At 38.6% G+C, this 20,646-nt stretch overlaps 1 protein-coding gene across 7 annotated transcripts in view; it reads left to right on the top strand.

Annotated features, from left to right (window-relative positions):
- The window catches only part of LOC128738030 (rap guanine nucleotide exchange factor 4), a 268,496-nt gene that overhangs the window by 188,286 nt on the left and 59,564 nt on the right, over nt 1–20,646 (top strand). For all 7 annotated transcript variants that reach the window (XM_053832845.1, XM_053832842.1, XM_053832843.1 and 4 more), the window contains one exon: nt 4,971–5,292. In XM_053832845.1, coding sequence (XP_053688820.1) covers nt 4,971–5,292 — 322 coding nt within the window. The remainder of the gene's footprint in view (nt 1–4,970; nt 5,293–20,646) is intronic.

Below are 20,646 nucleotides of genomic sequence, written 5' to 3'. Positions count from 1 at the left end.
GAAGTGCGAACCAAACTTAAAGCAAAACGAATAGCAAGAAAAACGGAATAGCGGGAAAGAGAAGACATAGGAGATAAAAAGGAAAACTGAAAAGCGAAAGGAAAAACGGGAGCCAAAATCATAATAAACGTGACAGATAACAATGAAAAACGGAGCATCCAAAAGACGTAGGCGAAAACCGAGAGAAAACGAAGCAAAAAAGAGTTAGAAAAAGACGAAAATTGGAAACGAAGAAAGAGATATGGGAACACAAAACGGGAAAGAAAATTACAAAAAACGAGTTAAAAACAAGAGCAAAACTTGGATTTAAAATAAGAAAAAACGAAGAAAAACGGAACAATAATACAGGAAATACAGTAAAACGGTTGAGGAAGAATGGAAAAGAGAAAGAATGGAAAGAAAGGTGGGAGCAAAACCCAAAAAAAAAAAGATACAGAAAAAGATAAAAAACCGGACTACAGTTTTTGGAGCGTCTTAGTAGAATACGAAACCTGAAATTAAATTAAAAATGTGTCTGTTTTCGAAGTTTTCTTTTTAATTTAATTTCAGAAAAAACGGAACAAGAATTGAAAAAAGGAGACAGTAAGTAAGTAAGGAGTAGTAAGTAAAGCTGTCCATGTCTGTGGAAAACGCAAGTGGGAGAAAACCGAGTACAATTGGCATGAAATGAAAGAACCGAAAGATAAAACGGAACAATACTGAAGGGAAAACGGGACATCAAAAATAAAAAACGTGAAAACAGTAAATGGGGGAAAAAAGGAAAAAATAAGAAGCAAAAAAGGGAGAATCAATTGAATAAATAACTATAGAAATGAATAAAATTAGAGAAAAGAAAGATAAAAAAACGAAGAACACGATAAAGAAATTGGACAGAAAAGGAGTAAAAACAGAATAAAAACGAAGGAAAAAATCAGTTGCAAGAGAAACGAGAACAATAAAAGACGAAAATTGAGAGAAAAATGAGAATGGCAGAACGTGATAGAAAAGAATAACATCAAACGAAGGAAAAAACGGAAGCGACAAAAAAATAAAAAAAGGGGTTAGAAAAGGAAAAAAGACGTAACAAGCCTGAATATGACAAAAAACGAAAAAGAAAATAGGAAAAATCGGAGTAGAAAAAGAAGAGAATCAGAGAAAAAGGAAATAGCGAACAGAAAAAGTGAAAACGATAGCAAAAACAGAGAAAAAGATATAAATAGAGGGAAGACAGTACAGAAAAACGAGGGTAAAAATGGAGAGGAAACAAATGGAATGACGAAACAAACCGAAATATAAACCCGATATGGAAAACGATGAAAATAAGAAAAAGAAGTCAAACATCTAAGAGGAGCATCAAACAGCGGAAAAACGGCACAGTCGAAGACAAAAAAACGAGAAAGTACGACAAAATAAGGGAATAAGAAAAAATAAAAAACGCGAAGAAACCCGACAGAGGAAACGAAAGAAAATCAAAGGCAAAAGGGAGTCAAAAACAGAATAAATGTGACAGAAAAGAATGGGAGACGGGACGAAAACCGAGAAAGAAAGAAAATAAGGAGTTAAAAAAACGAAAAAAGAAAACAGAAGATAGAAAACGATTGAAAATGAGAAAAAAACTAGAACAACACGAAGAAAAATGGAACGATGGAACAGATATTACAGTACAGTAAACGGCAAACCGAAGAGCAAAGGGGAAAACGGCCCAAAGATAGTATAAATGTAACAAAAAAGAATGAAGAACGGTGCATCTAAAAGAGGAAAAACGGCACAGATGAAGATGAAAACTGAGAAAGAAAGCAGACAAAGAGAGATAGAAAAAGACGAAAATTGGAAACGTAAAAAAGAAAAAGGGAAATGAAAAGATGGAAAACGGGGAAAAAAATACAAAAAAACGAGCGAAACAAGAGAAATACAGGATTGAAAATATGAAAAATGGGAAATATGGAAACAGAAAAAGAGAAAAAACAAGACTCAGTAAATGTAAAAAGCAGGCAGTAAAACGGAAAAACGAGAAAGTAAAGGAAAGAAAAAAAGACGTGGAAGGCGAAACAGAAAAATACAAAAAACTGACAGCGAAGGTTTTTAAACCTGGAAAGAAAAATAGGGAAACTTGTTTTCCAGATAGGGAAATCAGCATATGTGGCTCGAGCTGCACGTTCCTCGCAATCGTGTTTGGGATTGTGATAGGGAAAACGGAATCTAAAACGAGAGAAACCAAGGGAAAGAGAAATAACGAGGGAGAAAAAAAACCGATGAAGGAAATGAGGAAAACGGGAGAAAGAGTTCTAACGGGATATAAAAAGAATGCGAAATGTGGTATAAAATATGGCAAATAAATATGGGAAGATACGGCAGGCAAAAAAGAAATGAAAACGTGAAAAATGGACCAGAGAAAAAGATAATAGAATAAGACGAAAAACGGGAGATAAAAAACCAAAAACAGGATAACAAGACAGAAAAGACGAAATAACGGGGCTTCAAAAAGAGGAAAACGGCACAGACTGAAACGAAAACCAAGAAGCAAAAAAGATATAAAAAGAGTTTGAAAAGTACTAAAATTGGAAACGGGAAAAAAGGTAAAAGACAGCAGAACATAACAAAAAACAAGTAAAAAGCATAAGAAAAAACAAGATTGAAAATTTAAATAAATGGAGCAGGAAATTAAGAAAAACGGAATTACGAAAGAAGAAACACGGGACAGAGAAAAAAAATACAAAAGAATAGGAGAAAAAACGAATGAAAATTGAAAGAAAAAAAAACAAGGAAACAGAACAGAAGAGAAAATAAAATGGAACAGAAAGTGGAATACCACGACTAGAAAAAAGGCAAAACGAAACAGAGAAGAGGTAAAACGTGTCAGATATAAGACGAAAAATTCCAATCCTAATTTTCAGTAAAATTTCGTATGTAATCTCGTATCTACGTCCAATTTCAAGTCTAATTTAATTCTAATTTTAAATTCAATTTAAAGTAAAATTAAAACTGTGTTTTCTAGTATAAATTTAATTGCTAATAATCCAATCTAATCTCAAATCCATTTCTACTACAATTTACGTCAAATTTCAAGTTCAATTTCAATTCAAATGTTGCGTTCAATTTCGAGCTTAAAGGGTGTCCATGGTAAAATTACAGCACACTCAAATTGCTCTAACTTTTGAACTGTTGGGTAAAATCAATTGAAAATTTGCATGGAGAAAGTTCAAAGTGCATTGTTTATACTGTGCGAGCCCTTCTATCAGGTGCGCAAAGATATGATAAATGCCGTCGAAAGAACAGCTCGTTTGCGGAAAGATTCTGCACAAGTACATCAAAAACCAGAATCTGTCACATCGTGCCATCGGTAAAAAGTTGGGAATCCCCAATTCTACCTACTGCAAAAGATAAGTTTGATGTTCCAGAGAACCTCCGAAAACAGAAAATGTCGAACTTTGCCAAGAAAATTCTTGTTTATGTGGAAAGCGGAGTACACCTTTTGCAACCCCAGATGCCATAAACATAGACATGTGTGTTTGAAAGAGTATCTCCAAAAGCGATTTCTTCCTCTTCTGAAGTCTCACAACTGTCCTACGATCTTCTGGTAGAATTTGACTACAAGCCATTGTGCAAAGGCTGTGCTGGAGTGGCATAAGGCAAATAATATCGATTTCGTGCCGAAAGATCTTAACCCCTCAAATACACTGGTGCTGCGGTCAATCGAGAAAAGAAGCAGAATCTTCTGAAGCATCCGAAAGTAGTCAAAACACTTTTTCTTACTGCTGTGCCACCGTCAGAGTACCGTATAGCCAAAACAGTTGAAGAAATGAAGCCAGTATGAGTAAATATGCAAACCATGTCAATTTTGAGGTTGTGCAAGATGGGGTTAAGGTCAAAGCACGGGCATTCTCGGTATTGCCGATAAGTAGTAATATATTCGCCATCCTATGATTACTCTGTTTTTCCTGGTCAAAACATTCTTCAAACATTCTGAAAAGTGTTAGGTGTCCCACCTTACATTTATGACTGAGCACGCTTGTGGGCGCCGTCGCCCGGTGTCACAAGGAAGCCAATCTTTTTTACTCGCCAACACCTTTCCCATTGTCGTGAAACAAACGAGCAGGAAATTCAACTAGGAAGTCGTTGGAAGACTATTTTCACAAAATGTATCCCTTTTTTGATAACAATCGTGGAAATCCGGCCATTCCAAAAAAAAAGGTTTCTTTGTGCCGAACAGAATAACGCAGAAGCAGAAGGTAAATCCGTGAATGCCCTCGAGCAGGCGGTAGCACTGCGGAGATGATTATCACGCGGTGGGTTCGTGAAGCCGTCCCGGAGTGCCGGGGAGAGGAAAATGAAATAAATTTAATTGCATCCACCAGCCAGAGACACTGACTGGCTGGGTCTGTGTGTGTCTGGGCTTAGTTGTTGGTTTGGTTGTTTGTAAACGGGCCCTTAGGTCGGGTCGAGATTAAGTCATTCCGGAACACACCGCACAATTCGGCCTGGGACTTTCCTTGTACTTCTCTCAGGTGAATGAAAATGAAATCATTTCCGGGAGTGCTATATTTAGCAGCGAACCCAACCGAGCGTAATTATTCTAATAAGGAAGGCTCGTTAGAAAACATTGTTTGGGAACTTTATCTTACGGCTTTGGGCAAAATCACCATACAGAAATTAATTTCATTGTTTTAGGGAAGTTTTCCGTGGTTAATAAAATTCCGATCGATTTTATCTCAAAGCAATAAAAAGTATCGAAGTATCATTTTTTATCCCATTAGCGTTGATTGCAAAGTTCATAATTAGAAGGCAAAAAAACAATTCTGTTTCCTTTGTTTCGGAGAACCTTTTCGGGGTTGAATTTGTTTGCCTCCCGATCTATTACTGTTTGTTGTTGTTTCTTCACTTTCGTAGTGTACAACTTTTCATCTTCTTTCCTGCATGTTGACTGTCGATCCGTGAAAGCGCACGTAATTGAAATTCCGTGTCCGCTAACGATCCCTCCACCTTCATTCCAGATACACTGTGATGTCCGGCACGCCGCAAAAGATGCTGGAACACCTGCTGGAGACAAGACTGGGCGGTCAGATGGGACCAAACGATCCGTTTCTGGACGATTTTCTACTGACCCACATCGTATTCATGCCGACGCCGATCCTGATCGACGAGCTGGCCAGCCACTATCACGCGGACGCCGAGGTCGATCTGCGAAACTCGAGCGAGGAGGACCAGGAATATTTTATGACCTGCAAGCGACGGGTGGTGCAGTTCATCCAACGGTGGGTCCTAGCGGTGCGACATGCCGTCTTTGAAGACCCGCTGGCGGTGGAGTTCATTGAGGTAAGTCAGCGTCGTAACCGTTCAGAACCATCGAAATTTATTATAATAATCCAGCAGACTCGCAGATGCGACCCAAATCCGTTAACTTTCTAGATAAATATTATCCATTTCACACATACACGTGAGATTTGGTGACACCTTTCGGTGCCACCGGCACCGATAGTAAAGCTCCACAACCAAAATCTATCGTTGCATGATTAAAATGTTCATCCACCTTCAACATCTTCCGTCGGAAGAAACGGCGTAGGTGCAACTGTGGCATGATTGCTTTTCGATGTGGTGACACCCGACTGCGTCGCCATCCGTGTGCCAAGGCACACGGTCCTACCAAAGGATACACTTGTTACCGATTTGATGCTTATCGATGAAATTATAATCTACCTACAACAGGTGTTGGGGCTGGGGCTGGGCGGTGGCTGATTCAACAGTTGAGACACAACACCGAAGAAGAAAAAAGGTCGAGTAGAAGGCAGACAAGTGGAAAATTGCTGAACTTGGCTAGACGAAGGATAATTTTTGACATATCATTCGGCCAGTGCCGCTGGGTAGGCCGGGTTGATACATGACACCGGTTGACAGTATAGTATAAACTATAATCGGACGGTGTTATGATGTTGTTTTTCTCGGCCCCGAGCTGTCCCCGAAGGGTATTTTCATCGGGCCGTAAAAGGGTGCCCGTTGGGATGACATGTTTGTCTTAAAATATATGGAATAATAGAGCAACCCCTCCGGAACGTGTCTTGCGGATTTTCTATTTTCTAACGAGCACCTGTTTTCAATCAGTCTAATAAGCAACAAGTTTAGACAACTGGCATTGCAATCGATAGTTGAAAAACATTTGAGTGCTTGAATATTTCTAATCTAGTAAATCTAGTTAGGCTAGCAAGGAGGAAAAATCCCAAACTGCAAATAAAATGAAATTTATGCTTTTCATGCCTGGACCATTGTCATAGCTGATAGTCATCGAAACGAAACAAACAAAATCCTGATTACAAATGAAGCTTTTTTATCCGGATTTGAATTTGTTTTCCGTAAAACAGCAAGTAGAACTATTTAAACTCAGCGAAATAGTTTCCTAATAGTATTCGAAATCTTCATGGCGAATGCAAGGCGCACCGGAAACACGTTTGTGCTCGAAAAGTTAATCGCCTGAAATGATAAGCTCGGCATATCATATAAGAGAAGAGCTAAGAAGTTATACAATATGAGGGTGTACGTGCGCGAGTGTGTGTGTGTAGCAGAATGTCTGTACATAGCAACGACGGCTGTTTCTTTGACGACTGCTTGAGGGATGCAACCGTTAAACACTATGCTTCTCATATTCTCTCGCGTGTGAGTAGGCATCGTTGATTTCTCGCTCAATTCGCAACATTGCTTTTGGTTTTATTGAATCCTAAGAGTACTCAAGAACAAGACACACAACAATAGTAATTTAACTGCTGTTATTAATTGTTATGTAAACTTTATTTGAAAACTAGCCCCGCTCTAACATAACCTATAAATAATGTGAAACAAAAGACCGCCGCCTATTCAGTTTGAAAGTCACAAAAAACGGCTTCGCCGCTTTATATTTTCCAAAAGTTAATTCGATCCGAGGACTAGGGAAAACTAACTAGAGGTTAGTAGACCTAGAAAAACGAATAGACCTAGACAGATCTGATTTGTTACATTCGGGCTAATGTTACATTCGGGCTCGTGTGACATTCGGGCTTGTGACATTCGGGCTTGTGACATTCGGGCTACTGTTACATTTAAGATAGTGCCCTTCGGGCTTGTGGTATCCGGGCTTTTGGTATTCGGGCTAGTGTGATAAAATCTCATCTGACAACAATCCAGTAATTTTCAAAACTCATCCCGATTGCGGCTAATTTGCTCGACATCATTAACGAAGTCGTTTTTCTCTCACGTTGACTCTAAGACGCTCCAATGGACGTCTCGTTCCAGTACTTCTCTACTGTTTCTAATGAACGATACGTTGATGAACGTCTCGTTATATGAAGTCTTTCCGATTAATTTTGACGCGAATGTTTCACCCCATCGAGCTGTTGGTTTCTCCTTCTTTTTTAAACCCAATACTGTGCACCGATAGGCGTCTCAAACGGTCATAGTCAGAGCCAATGGTTCGTTGATGGACGTCTCGTAATACCAGACTATTTTTAATGATCTCCAATATTGCAGTACGTCCCACTTCAAAACAAAATGCACTGAGAAATTTAACCTCTTGGCAGGATCGCCATGGTATGGTTTTGCCAGATAGCGTAGGGTGTCTGTCAACTCATAGATAGTGTGGGAAAAAAGACGATACTACGAGGGAATTTCTCTGCATGCTTTGATCCATGAGTTTGCATCTGCGGCATGTTGGAGTTGCTGTTAAGTATTAACTGGACGTGCGTACAGTAGAGATGGTCGGGTCTCGGGTTTTCAGACCCGAAACCCGAAAAAACCCGAACCCGTCGGGTTCGGGTCGGGTTCGGGTTTGACACTTTTACCAGGTGTCGGGTTCGGGTTTGGCGAAAAAAAAAATATTCGGGTTCGGGTCGGGTTCGGGCTTAGCGAAAAAAATAAGTCCGGGTTTCGGGTTTGGGTAATGAGAAACCGAACCATCTCCACTTTAATGATATTTAGCATGACTCAGATATCAGCTACACTGGACTGGTTGCATTTTAGACGGTTTAGTGTTTTCAGTTTTAGGTCGAGCTTAGACCAAAAGTTATATATTCCAGAATTCGCCAGAATTCGGTAGTTGGATCATGTCATAACTGCGCCCAAACTAGTGATAGGGTGGACTGACAGAAGACTAAAATTGTCGGCTATCATAAATTATTGGTTTCTACTCCGATTTAAAAAAAGTTTCGTGCCTCGGAATAGTTGTAAGTTTAGTTGTCTGAACTGTTCAGGAACACTGAACATACCATGAAGCAGAGCTGCCACAAATATAGATATCTTGCATGCATAAATTTGGGACCCATCAATTATTTCAGTAGCTGTGATTTCTGGCTCTAACTAATGTTCCTGAATTTTAAAGTACTTTATAAACTATTTATGTTTTTTAAAAATTAGACCGAGAAAATAAAATACTCCGGAGAAAACGATAATCCCAAATTTATGCATGCACAAATATCTGTATTTATGGCAGCTCTGCCGGGAAGGGGGATCGCGGGATTTCCGGTCTTCTCGCGAATATTTGTAGAGTGAAGTCGATATGTTTAGTGTTAAAATCAATCCCTTTTATGTTTGCTACCTTTAAACTAAGGTGCTAGTGCTTTAGACTAAGAACTAGCTTTCGGCTATTAGATACCGGTGTAACATAATGAAACAAAATAATATTTCATGTAAATTTTTCTTTTCGCTTTTTACAGGTTTCATAGAAAACTTAAGAGATATTCCCGCGAAAAGTAATAGAAACGATTCTAGTGTATACTTTAATTTCTTAGAATTTTCAATTCAGTTCCAAAAGAAATAGAAGGGTGATAAAAACCTATAATTTCAAATGAATATTAGAGCTCGAACGTTATATAGAATACGAAAAGAAAACTTCCGAGATTTAAATCGAGGTGTGATTTTTATAAAAATTAATATAAATTTCAAGTTCAGGGCGGGATCAAATTTAACATAATATAAAAATTCGGGTTCGAATCGGGTTTTGGTTTAGCCGAAAAAAAAAATTCGGGTTCAAGTCGGGTTCGGGCTTAGCGAAAAAAATAAATCCGGGTTCGGGTCGGGTTCGGGTTTGACTGAAAATAAAATTTCGGGTTCGGGTCGGGCTCGGGTTTGACAGAAAATAAAAATTCGGGTTCGGGTCGGGTCCGGGTTTGACAGCAAAAAAATTTTCGGGCTCGGGTCGGGTTCGGGCATGGAAAATATGAAACCCGACCATCTCTAGCGTACAGTATACCATGCTGCATCAATATCCGGACACTCAAGCAGGTCATATGTTTAATATGCTCCGTAAACAATAATTTCGCAACATTCTAGTAACTGCTTTGTACTATAATCAAATGTAAAGCTTAAATTTGCAATAACACGTCAATTTTACAACGAAAACTCAATAAAATACATTAAAATAAGAGAAATAAACTGGCTTGTCTTGTTCATAAATCCGGACACCTCACGTCTCAATGAATCAATATCCGGACACTTTTGAATCATTTTCCGGACAGGCGAAACTTTCTCATGTTTTGTCTAAGAAATGTATACCTATAAGTAAACAACTAATCACTTCTAAAATGTAGTATTAAAAATCATAACTTTATACATTTTTTTTTACTTTTAATGCCACTTTGGTGTTATTAATGGTACGATTTTAGTCAAGTGCTACACTAACCCTTACATAACCAGAGAACGAAAGTGATTAAGTATTTCTACATTAAATGCCTTAAAGTATTTTGGATTTCCAAATATTTTGACGGTTCCGTGGATCGAGGCTCTTTCTCTTACCACACCTTCTACCTGGTTCAACGTGTCCTTTCATTTTCTAAGAAAAACATAAGGTAGTTACCATCATACATGTCCGGATTTAAAAACATGGTTTTAAATCCGGACAGCGTAATTATTTATAAAAATACACTTTATTTCACCACTTTAATCAATGACACCGTCTCAATTAATTAAAACTAACCTTCTTTGTTGATGCAAAGCCTACAAAAATGGTTTCTTCGTAATAATAAGTTCCCAAAACCTTAAATCGCGAAAGCACTACTTTTTAGTAATCTGAAAAAACTCGCAGAAAAAAGACACTGTTTGACTCCAACGTTACTTTTGGATTTATTATGGTTATTTCGCGCAGCCTACTTAACCACCGATTATGTTGAAAGGATCTTAGATATATTTGCAAAGTAATCCACATAGCTACACCTCATAAATTGTATATATTATTGTTTATTGAGGATAAATTAGAGGAGGTGTCCGGATATTGGTACCGTCCGGATTTTGATGCAGCATGGTACACCTCTTGGTTGGCGCAGATATTGTTTCTTAATATTTTCCACCTGCCACACACCGATTGGTTGTTGAACTCCTATTCCTGCTTCCTCGTGGTACCAGCCGGAATACGAACAACCTTAGTGGAAATTGGGTGGCCAACCCCGGTGGAAACTAAGGTCATATCTAAAAATAAAAAATAAGAAAACTTATCCAATTTAATTCTACTATGTCTATTTTATTCAGTGACAGATACGTATTTCGCCTACGACTTGCAGGCTTCCTCAGTGTCTGTTTTCTGTTCGAAAACAGACACTGAGGAAGCCTGCAAGTCGTAGGCGAAATACGTATCTGTCATTGAATAAAATACACATAGTAGAATTAAATTGGATAAGTTTTCTTATTTTTTATTTTTAGGTTTCGTATTCTACTAAGACGCTCCAAAACTTCAGTAAGGTCATATACCAACTGGGAAGGAGGCACTGTGTTGTCGTGGCACCTAAGATGTTAGTCCCACCTCGGAAACTCGGTAGCGTGGCTCGAACAGCTTTAACCCCGTAAACTCGGGATCGTAGTTCTGCAGGAAATCTGTCACAAAGGAGAGAAGGTTTGAAAGATCCGCAGCGGAAAGGCCTAGTTTTACCAGAGCAGTGGCACTACCAGCAAACTGGAAGCGAGCTTTGTGGTGTTGGACAAAATGCTGGATCACGTGATAGATTGGAAGGCGATCAACGATATAATGTGTTTGTTGAGAATAAAGGATCGTGGACCCTTACGATGAGATGGAAGCGTTCTTCGCGAGGCTGGGGACAATGTACGACAGCTTCTCGTCACGGGAAATCAATGTCGTCATCAGGGATATGAAAGCCCAGGTCGGTAGGGAAGACCGGTGATAGAACTCCAGCCTGCAACCGACACGAACGATAATGGCCAACGATGTATAAACTTCGCAGCTGCCCGAGGCCTGATAATCCGAAGCACCTTTTTCCAATGCAAAGATATTCACAAAGCCACCCGGAGATCAGCTGACCAACGTCCACTCAACCAGATGAACCACGCATCAAGAACCGGCGCCGGTTCCTCTAAACGATCACGAACATACATTCCTACCGGGGTGCGGATATTGACTCTGACCATCCACCTAGCAGCAGTAAATTTGCACTCGAAACTGTCAATCATTTACCAGACACGTCAAAGCTATCCTCCTTAACTTTCATATACCTCAGATTTCTCTTCACAGGATGTTCGTGTTGGTAAAAACAATAAATTTAAAGAAGCTCTTAAAATATTCTATCTTTAGTTTTTTACAAAATTCAATGTTTAAGTTTGCCTTCCCAAAGTTTTGTACGGATTGATCAATCACTTTTGCAGTGATATGCAGTGAAAAATGAGTTTATTTCGAAAATCAGAGAAAAAGGGAGAAGCGTCACTGCAATGGGGATCGATCAATTTGTACAAAACTTTGGGAAATTGAATGTGGGGTCGGAATGAGCAATTATACCCAGTTTGATTGAAATAGCGAAGGTGGTCGATTACAACACATAAGATCACTTGAGAGAAGATGATCGTTATATAAATTTAAAAATTGAATTTTGTATAAAACCCAAGATAGAATATTTAAACACTTTCTTTAAATTCATTGTTTTGATCAATACTAACATCCTATGAAGAGAACTCTGAAATACACGAAAGTTATATAATAATTGCCTTTGGACATAGCGTGTGCCTTCTATTGAAGAATTAAGTGGTTCAAACCTCGAAGATGGTTAGAGCAGAATACACTCGGCCATTGGAGAGGCTACTACTGCTGCACTAGATGAAGAGCCTTGAAGTATGATTGGTTTGATGGGTACCCAGCTTGATTGCTTAGAAAAATTATCGGAGCATTACCTTTTGGCCAAATATCGACGAACAAGGAATCAGTTGACCACAATCCTGAGGAGTAAAAAGCACCAAAAGGAGTAGAGAAATTGGCAATAAATAAATGGCAATATTCCGAGCTAATGACACGCGCAAGTTTCACAAGAAGAAGAACCAACCGCACACCACAACCTGACATATACAGGGATCTAATCACAAACCATCGTTTTTGATAATATTTGGAGACTGCAAAAGCCGAATACCCAACCCAAATACCTTCCACAGTCGAAATCAATACGACCATGAATAAAATCATGAAATCATACGGTTTGAATTACTGTGGTTTCATGACTGAACTGCCATATCAGGCAGAGCAAACTCATGAATAATAATTCATGATCCTTCATTAAGAATTCATAAAACATAAGGTAGAATCCAGAAATCATGAGTCATTTTGTTCATTTTGGAGATAGAATTTCTATCCGTGTGATCTTCAGGAAGTCAATCGGTTGCTAAAGCCCAACAAAACCGCTCTGGTAAGGAACGCCTACCGGCAAAGCTTCGTAAACATGAAGGAGAAATGCTGGCAACGGTTCTGACTGGATTATTTCCAAGATGGAGGTGGTTTGTCCCCTCTACAAAAAGGGCAATCGGCTCGACTGCTGAGACGCCGCCTACAAGGTGCTCCTTCCGATCCTATCATACCGACTGTCACCGATAGCGCAAGAATTCATAGGAAATTATAAGGCGGGCTTCAAGGTGACTCGCGTAACTACGGACCAAATTTTTACCATCCGACAAGATCTTGCAGAAATGTCGGGAGTTCAACATGCCCACATATCACATCTTTGTTGATTTTAAAGCAGCATATGATACAGTCGATCCAGATCAGCTATGATATATAATGCACGACCACGGTTTTTCGGATAAACTGACGCAACTGATCAGAGCTGCATTGGAACGCGTGATGTGTTTCGATACGCGCATCTCGGGAACACTCTGGAGAAACTATTTAACACTGCTCTCTTGCGTGTGATCCGACGAGCGAACATCGAAACAAGAGGTACGATTTTCTTCAAGGGCTCCACCTGCTTGGCTTTGCAGATGCCTTTGTTATCATAGCCAAAAAATTTGCAACGATGAAGGTAATCTACGCCAGACTGAAAGTGAAGTCTAGGAGGATTGGACTGATAACCGCGGACAACAGCACTAGTGAGGAGACACAGTACGAAGCTGACGATGTTCAAAACCCACGTTAGACCGGCAGTTCTTTGTGGACTTGAAGCCGCGGCGCTGTTCACGGAGAATATACGCGTCCTTACCGTACTCTAGTGGAAGATTTGTGAGTATAGCGATCGTACAGTTAGCGAAACTCAGTAGGCAACGGCGGGCCGGACACGTCGTACGAATACCGGACGACAGTGTGATGAAAACAGATCTCTTCAGCAACCCCAATGGCACTAGGAACAGAGGGACTCAATGTACAAGATGGCTCGACCGGGTCAAAGATGATTTGCGACTTCTGAGACGACTGAGATATTGGCGACGAGTAGCCCAAGATCGAGATCGTTAGATCATAGTGTAGTTTTCAAATAATTTCTTCCCATATTATCCGATCTACTGAGTCTACATCCAATTTCTCGAATTAGTACGCCTTAATTCTTACAGGCCTCAACAACTCCCCTTCCTTTCAAGCAAGACGTGGTAAAACATTTCGCGTAGCGATTGACTCGATTTTCAGAAAACACGTATTTTTTAACAGGTGGTAATTAAAACTTTGAATTTTTTTCGCGGTTATTATGCTCAACAACAAATGAGCTCAGAGAGAAATTAAAGTATGTATGTGTTAGCTCTCTCCTCTTTTTGTTAATATTTTTTGTTTTGTTTATGCTTGCCCAGTTTTGCTAAAAAATGGCGTCGAAACAAGAAGCATTTCGAGAGCGCGTTGTACACTTCTACGAACTGCAACAGAAATCTCGGCAAAAAGTATACGGTACAACATTTAAAAAGCAAATATGTTACGCCTTCGATTGTTTACCATATCCTAAGATGCCCAAAAACTATTCGCAAGCAAGGTAATGGAAGACTAGCCAAAATTATGGACGCAGAAGGACATCGTTCTCTTTCTCGTTTCTTCAACAACAAGCTCTCTGGTTTAGCTATCAATGGACCAGATGCACCAGACGAATGTTTGAAGAAAAAGTTGATCCCATTTCTACAAAAACATCATGCAGATGCACAATACGTGTTTTGGCCGGATAGAGCATCATCGCATTACGCAAAAAAACACAATCGTTCCTGAATACCCATTCGATCCCATTTGTACCCAAAAACCACGACCTGAAAAATAATATCAAGAGGTAGAATCAAGAGATACATTCGCAAAGTTGACATGACGGCCGTACAACGCTCCTGTTTCGACGTCAAACGAAAGCTTCGCCAAACGGCCGATTACGGACCATTTTCAAATATACACTAATTTATTTTCAACAATGGATAATGTATCTTTAATTTCGGTAAATCAGATCTTCTTCATGTATCTTTGTCTTTTTTTTGACAGCTGGAGAAAAAAAATCCAAAATTTTAGTTGCCACCCGTCATGAGATGCAACGAATAAACTAACACAGTAACATATGAACCGTTCCGAATTATAGTGGTCTATTGACCATTTATGTCAAAAATGAGATTTTTGCATCTTTATCGATAGATGTACTATATAAACACTAAAAATTACAAAATAGTAGGTTTCCAACCTGCTTTTTTTCATGATGAATTTTAGGTCCGGAACAGAATGACCATTCTGTTCCGCATTATAGTGGTCTATGTGCATGGGACAGAGATTGAGATAAAACTCCCATAATCCCATAATTAGATGAAAGTAGTTAATAAGCGTAAGTCGACTATTGTTTTTTTTTGTGCCGATTGAACTCCCCCTCCCTCTATGGGAGACACCCCCCCCCCCCCTAATCAACAAAAGCCTTGTTTTCGTCAAATCCGCTAATTTTCGTTTGCTTTTATCTCCGGAAATATTAAGTCTAGAAAGATACTATTTTCACATTTTCAAAGAATATTGCCCAAGGAATTCGAACAAAGTAGTATTTTTTAGCACCATTGCTGCCAAATATTTTTTTATTCGATTTGAAAACTAAAGTTCTATTTTTCTCTCAATGAATACATTTTAATCTCAAAAGTTCCGACTCCATCGTATTCCAGAGATTTTTTTTACATTAGAATTACTTGTCGTCACGAAGTATTCCTTGCCGATCCAGAGACAACGTTTTGAAGGAAGCGGCCTCCAATTTCTTATGTAAAACCAAGAGCAAAATATTTTTTTCAAGAAGCAGTGAGTCTCTATGCCCTGTTGTGAAAACATGTATATGTTACTAGATATTACATTTTCCTGAGCAGTGTTGCCAGCTTTTTAGTTTAAATTTTGGAATTTGGCAACACTGTCAATTTTTTTTTGGATTTTATAAAAAAATCTGGCAAATACGATGGAGTTGGAATTTTCGAGATGAAATTGTATTCATTGGGAGAAAAATAGTTTTTAAATCGAATCGAAAAATATTTGGCAGCCTTGATACTAAAAAAATACTATTTTTTCAAATTCATTGGGCAGTTTTCTTTGAAAATGTGAGAATAGTGCCTTTCTAGACTTAATGTTTTCGGGGATATAAGCAAAAGAAAATAAGTGGAATTGACGTAAACAGCCCAAGTAACAATTTGGGTTTTATAACACTCTTATGATGGTTTATATGACCAATTTTGGTCTTAAAACCGCAATAAGAGTGCAGTAAAACTAACATACTTGGGACAACTTTTGCTTATAAAAACGGGGCATCAAACTTGGAATTCTGACTGAATTTGGTAAAAATCCAAGAAGGTCCATTACAAGTTTTACTTTTTCTTGGTCACTTGACGTGGAATGACCCATTTTCAATTTATTCAATATTATTTTATATTTTAACATTATTTTCAATATAGTACAAGGAAAATTTGAATTGCAATTCAAACAAAAGTGTATGAGATAATTTTTCGTTCGAACGAATATGAAATTACTCAGAGTAATGAAATGTACTGTTCCGCTTCAAGTTTACCCTCTATAGTCTATGAAAATAGTCTAGTTAAAGTATTTAGATATAAAATCGTTTGGAAACTTTAATAAGATGTATTCTTACACAAATCTAAGTGTAACAGTGTAGTTATCTTTCTTCTTCACTTTATCGTCTATTTCATCTCTATCTCAATATTTTCCAGATTTTCATTCCGTTATCGAAACTTGACCTTCAGTTTTTACACGACAAACTTCGCAGCCAGCTGTTAGAGTACAGGACAATTGCAGGGCAAGTTGCTGCGACTATTGATTATTGACTCTAACAGCGCCTCCCAACCGAGGTTCGAATATACGACGACTAGCTTATTAGATTAGCATCGTACCTCGAGGCCAACTGAGACGCTACCTCACCTACCTTGTCGTACAAGATTATCCGCATTTCAGACTCGATTAACCGGGTGAAGAATTTTTTTTTAAATGATCATCATTATCATCAGTGAAAAAATTATAACAAAAGGTTTGTGATGACTCAAATTATAAAATTACTTTTACCTTCAAGATGGTATGGAGGGTTTTTCCTATGCTAGTCCAGCAGAAAATAACTCTCACTCGGTTTGTTGACATTTTGCAGATTGACCCTTTTGAAAATTTGGTACCGAATTTTCTTTGATTATACAATTTTCATGAATCGTGCAAAATGTTTAGAAAGTAACTGGGAATGTGTTCACGTGACTGAGACCAATAGATTAAGTGAGTTGGTGGGATTTTTTTGGCCTTTTTAGAAGTACCATTAATAGATGGTAGATGAATTTTTTACAGGCAGTTAACGCAGCTAGAAAAAAAATTGAGTGTTGAAGTTAACTAATTCTCATAGCCTTGTAGTAGTGAGACAATTCTGTACTATTTTGATATTATCTTAAAGCTGGTAGTCATTGGAATAACCTTCCCGAGGACTGCAACTTTCTAGATAGTCAGCAGCGCAAGATACAGCCTGTATATGAATATTACATATACACTAGCGCCACGAAGTGAGACAATTCTGCGCAATTTTTCATACCACCTGGAAGCTGGCAGTCATTTGAATAACCTTCCCGAAGACTGCAACTTTCTAGATAGTCAGTAGCGCAAGATACAGCCTGTATATGAATATTGCATATACACTAGCGCCACGTAGTGAGACAATTCTGCGCTATTTTGCATACCACCCTAAAGCTGGTAGTCATTTGAATAATCTTCCCGAAGACCGCAACTTGCTAGACGGTCAGCAGCGCAAGATACAACCATTTACAAATCTCATGGAGATAGACCACTATGGTGCGGAACGTTTTGGGGATTACGGTGAAAATATATATGAAATCATAGTGGTCTATGTACATTGGTGTGAATAAATCGTATATTTTGACAAAAGTTGGGATTTTTATGTATTCTCATGTTGAATCACTTTATACCCTACACATTAGAACACTTGGTTTGGAGAAAATAATTGTATAGAATTTATTATAGAGTTTTTTAGACAATTGCGTCTCCTGTAAAATTAACTAAATGGTCAATAGACCACTATAATTCGGAGCGGCTCATATGGTCGGTGTTAACTGTTAAGTCAGACCGAACCAAGTGAAAAAATCTGATTTCGAGAAAAACGAAGTCAAAGTTTGCTGCTGATGTGTAGTTTAAAGCTATCGATCGTTCACAATCATTTCATATCTCTGGCTCTTTGCAACATTTGAATAATCTGATAAGAGTAAAATGTAGCTTACGAAATTCTTACCCGTTTACTGTCATTAACTTATTTTTTTTAGATTTTGCGACTTGGTCCGGTCTGATTTAACACCGACCATATGGAATACGTATATTGTACATATAATTAGAGGAGCCCAGTCATCATTACAGCACACGATATTCTGAATCTAACTGGTGATCAGTTTTGCGGAGACTAAAATATTAAAGAAATCGGACGCAAGTTTAGCACAGATTCAGCTTGAATTACAACAGTTTAAAGCTGATCCATGAAAAGGTCTTCAGTCCTAAAATGCGTTTGCAGTGGTTTTTTAAATGACTATATGCTGGCTTCCCATATACCTCCGAAGTGCTGCCACAAAAGACGATCATTAAGACTGTCGCAGTGGCCTTTTAACTCAATGCCCTTCTGGCATACAAAAAAAAAATACCTCCGAAGTGTGAAGATTTGCCCTGTCGCAGTGCAATTCAATGAATACTTGAGTATCCAACTACGACAAATAAAAAACCATTGATAACATAACATAACTAGCCTCGTAATTGTCCTGTACTCTAATAGCCGGCTGTGAAGTCTGTCGATAAAGAAGGATCAAACCTTTAAACAGACGCTTAAGCCCATGGCTTTAAGATAGCATTGACACAAGCGACAATGGATAAATCGATGTTAATCTTGTGATGCTTAATGGATGTAAAACGGTTCACCATAATCCGCTTGATTTTCTGGCGTTAGACTACACCGAAAATAGATCACACATTTCCGAACAATTTTACGAGTCAAGCCCTGACTTCAGAGTGACCAAAAAATTCACCTTTTCTATAAACTAAGCATTCTGTATGAATCTCACGCAGAATTCCTATACACGATTCCAATGCGAGGAATCCCAGAGACTCTGTGCGAATCTTTTTGGTTCGTCCGGAATAGGGTTGGGATACCGGGAGTACCGGAACCGGGAATACCGGTACTACCGGCTGATTTTCCAGTACCGAAATACCGGTACTGGCCCAAGAGAAAACCGGTACTTTCGGTACTGATCAATTATGCATGTTTTCTAACATTCGGCCGTAAAATCGAAGATAAAAATTTTAAAATAATTTCTAAACCTGCGCGCTATAGTTTGATAAAGCAAGCGGATGAGTTACTACAACGATTTAACACCAGTAACGAGATTGAGGAAATTGTTGAGCGTTAGTTTTTGGAATGAATATGGCTAGCTGATCATGAAGGAAAAATTAGAACAGACTTCAGTCGCCTATAGCTGTTCAAGCTTTAAGAAGTTCGATTATACCTGTACACCAAAACACTCTGCGGAATGAATTCGCTTCGATGTAACTTAAGGATTGACGAGCAAGTATGCTTTTCGGTACCCTGAGTACAGCCTGTCCTTCAGCGATACATGCTGAGAAAGTATTTTCAGCGTCTGGCAGGTTCGTTTTCGCATGGTGAACAATGCATTGAATATTCTGTGCATCTTAAAGTTGAATTTTGCAAGCTTCTCCTCTAGCAGATTACAACCGGAGGGTCGTGTTGTATCAAAAACTTATCTCCACTGTACTTGGTCCTAGGCTACTTGTCACCAATTCATTGAGCTTCTCGAAGTCGGCTTCAACCTGGTCGTTGGGCCCCTCTATTTATGGTACCGCCGGATTTTTTGAAAAGAACAGATTTCGGTGCACAGTTATCCGTCATCCTTGCGACATTGCCGACCCATCGCAGCCTCCCGACTTTCGCCAGATGTCGTTTGGAATCACTCCAATTTTTGCAATCGCTAGCTTTGTTCATTTTTACAAGGGCCCTATTCTCATAGATCTTGGATGAGAATACAATTAGCGATTTTGAAAGTACCTGGGTGACTCCTGTTACCTAAGTGACAGTACAAATGAAATGGTAACTGCAAGGTGAGGTGAAGTGACTTAAGAATTGGACCTCAAATGAAAGTATTAGCAGATTTTTCAAAGAACAAGGATTTTCTTTTTAAAACTTTGGGTACCGGTACCAGTACCGGTATTACCGGTACTGATCCTTCCAGTACCGAAATACCGGTTCTCAAAAATCCTGGCGGTACTCCCAACCCTAGTCCGGAAGACTTGGCGATTTGCATGCATAGCTTGTGGTTGGCTGGAATAAAAATGCATGCATTTTTCCGAAGTAATTCGTCATCGAATAAGTAGGGGAATGTCTCCGGTTGTGAAACAGGTTTGGTTTTTTGGTCATAGCTTTTGATCATATTATTTAATTTCGAATTTGCGAAACAATTTATTGCGAAATTGAGAGACACAGTATTTTCTGACAAAAAAAGTGTCACCGGTTGTGAAACACTTCGAAAAATCCATAAAAGAAAATAAAAATAAAGAAGAAAATAAAGAAATATAAAATGAAAATAAAATACACTCAAGTCGTTTTTACGCGAAGGATACGTCCCGCGTAAATTCCGAAATTCGCGTAAAAAAAACGCGTAAATTCGCGTAAAAAAACCGCGTAAATTCCAAAATTCGCGTAAAAAAACCAAAATTTCGCGTAAAAAAAACTTTGTGGATTTCAACACTACGCGAAAAAATAGACGTTTTGAGCACATCCGCGTAAATTCCGAAAATCGCGTAAATTCAGAAAATCGCGTTAAAAAACCGCGTAAATTCCGAAAGTCGCGTAAAAAAACCGCGCAATTTCCGAAAATCGCGTTAAAAAACCGCGTAAATTCCTAAATTCGCGTAAAAAAATCGCATTAAAAAATTGCATAAATTCCTAAATTCGCGTAAAAAACCGCGTAACAAAAAACCGCGTAAAA

Source organism: Sabethes cyaneus, chromosome 2 (assembly GCF_943734655.1).
Source record: "Sabethes cyaneus chromosome 2, idSabCyanKW18_F2, whole genome shotgun sequence".
In the NCBI taxonomy this organism is placed as follows: domain Eukaryota; kingdom Metazoa; phylum Arthropoda; class Insecta; order Diptera; family Culicidae; genus Sabethes; species Sabethes cyaneus.
Note: the sequence above shows the minus strand (reverse complement) of the source record. Positions and strands in the feature narration are given on the sequence as shown.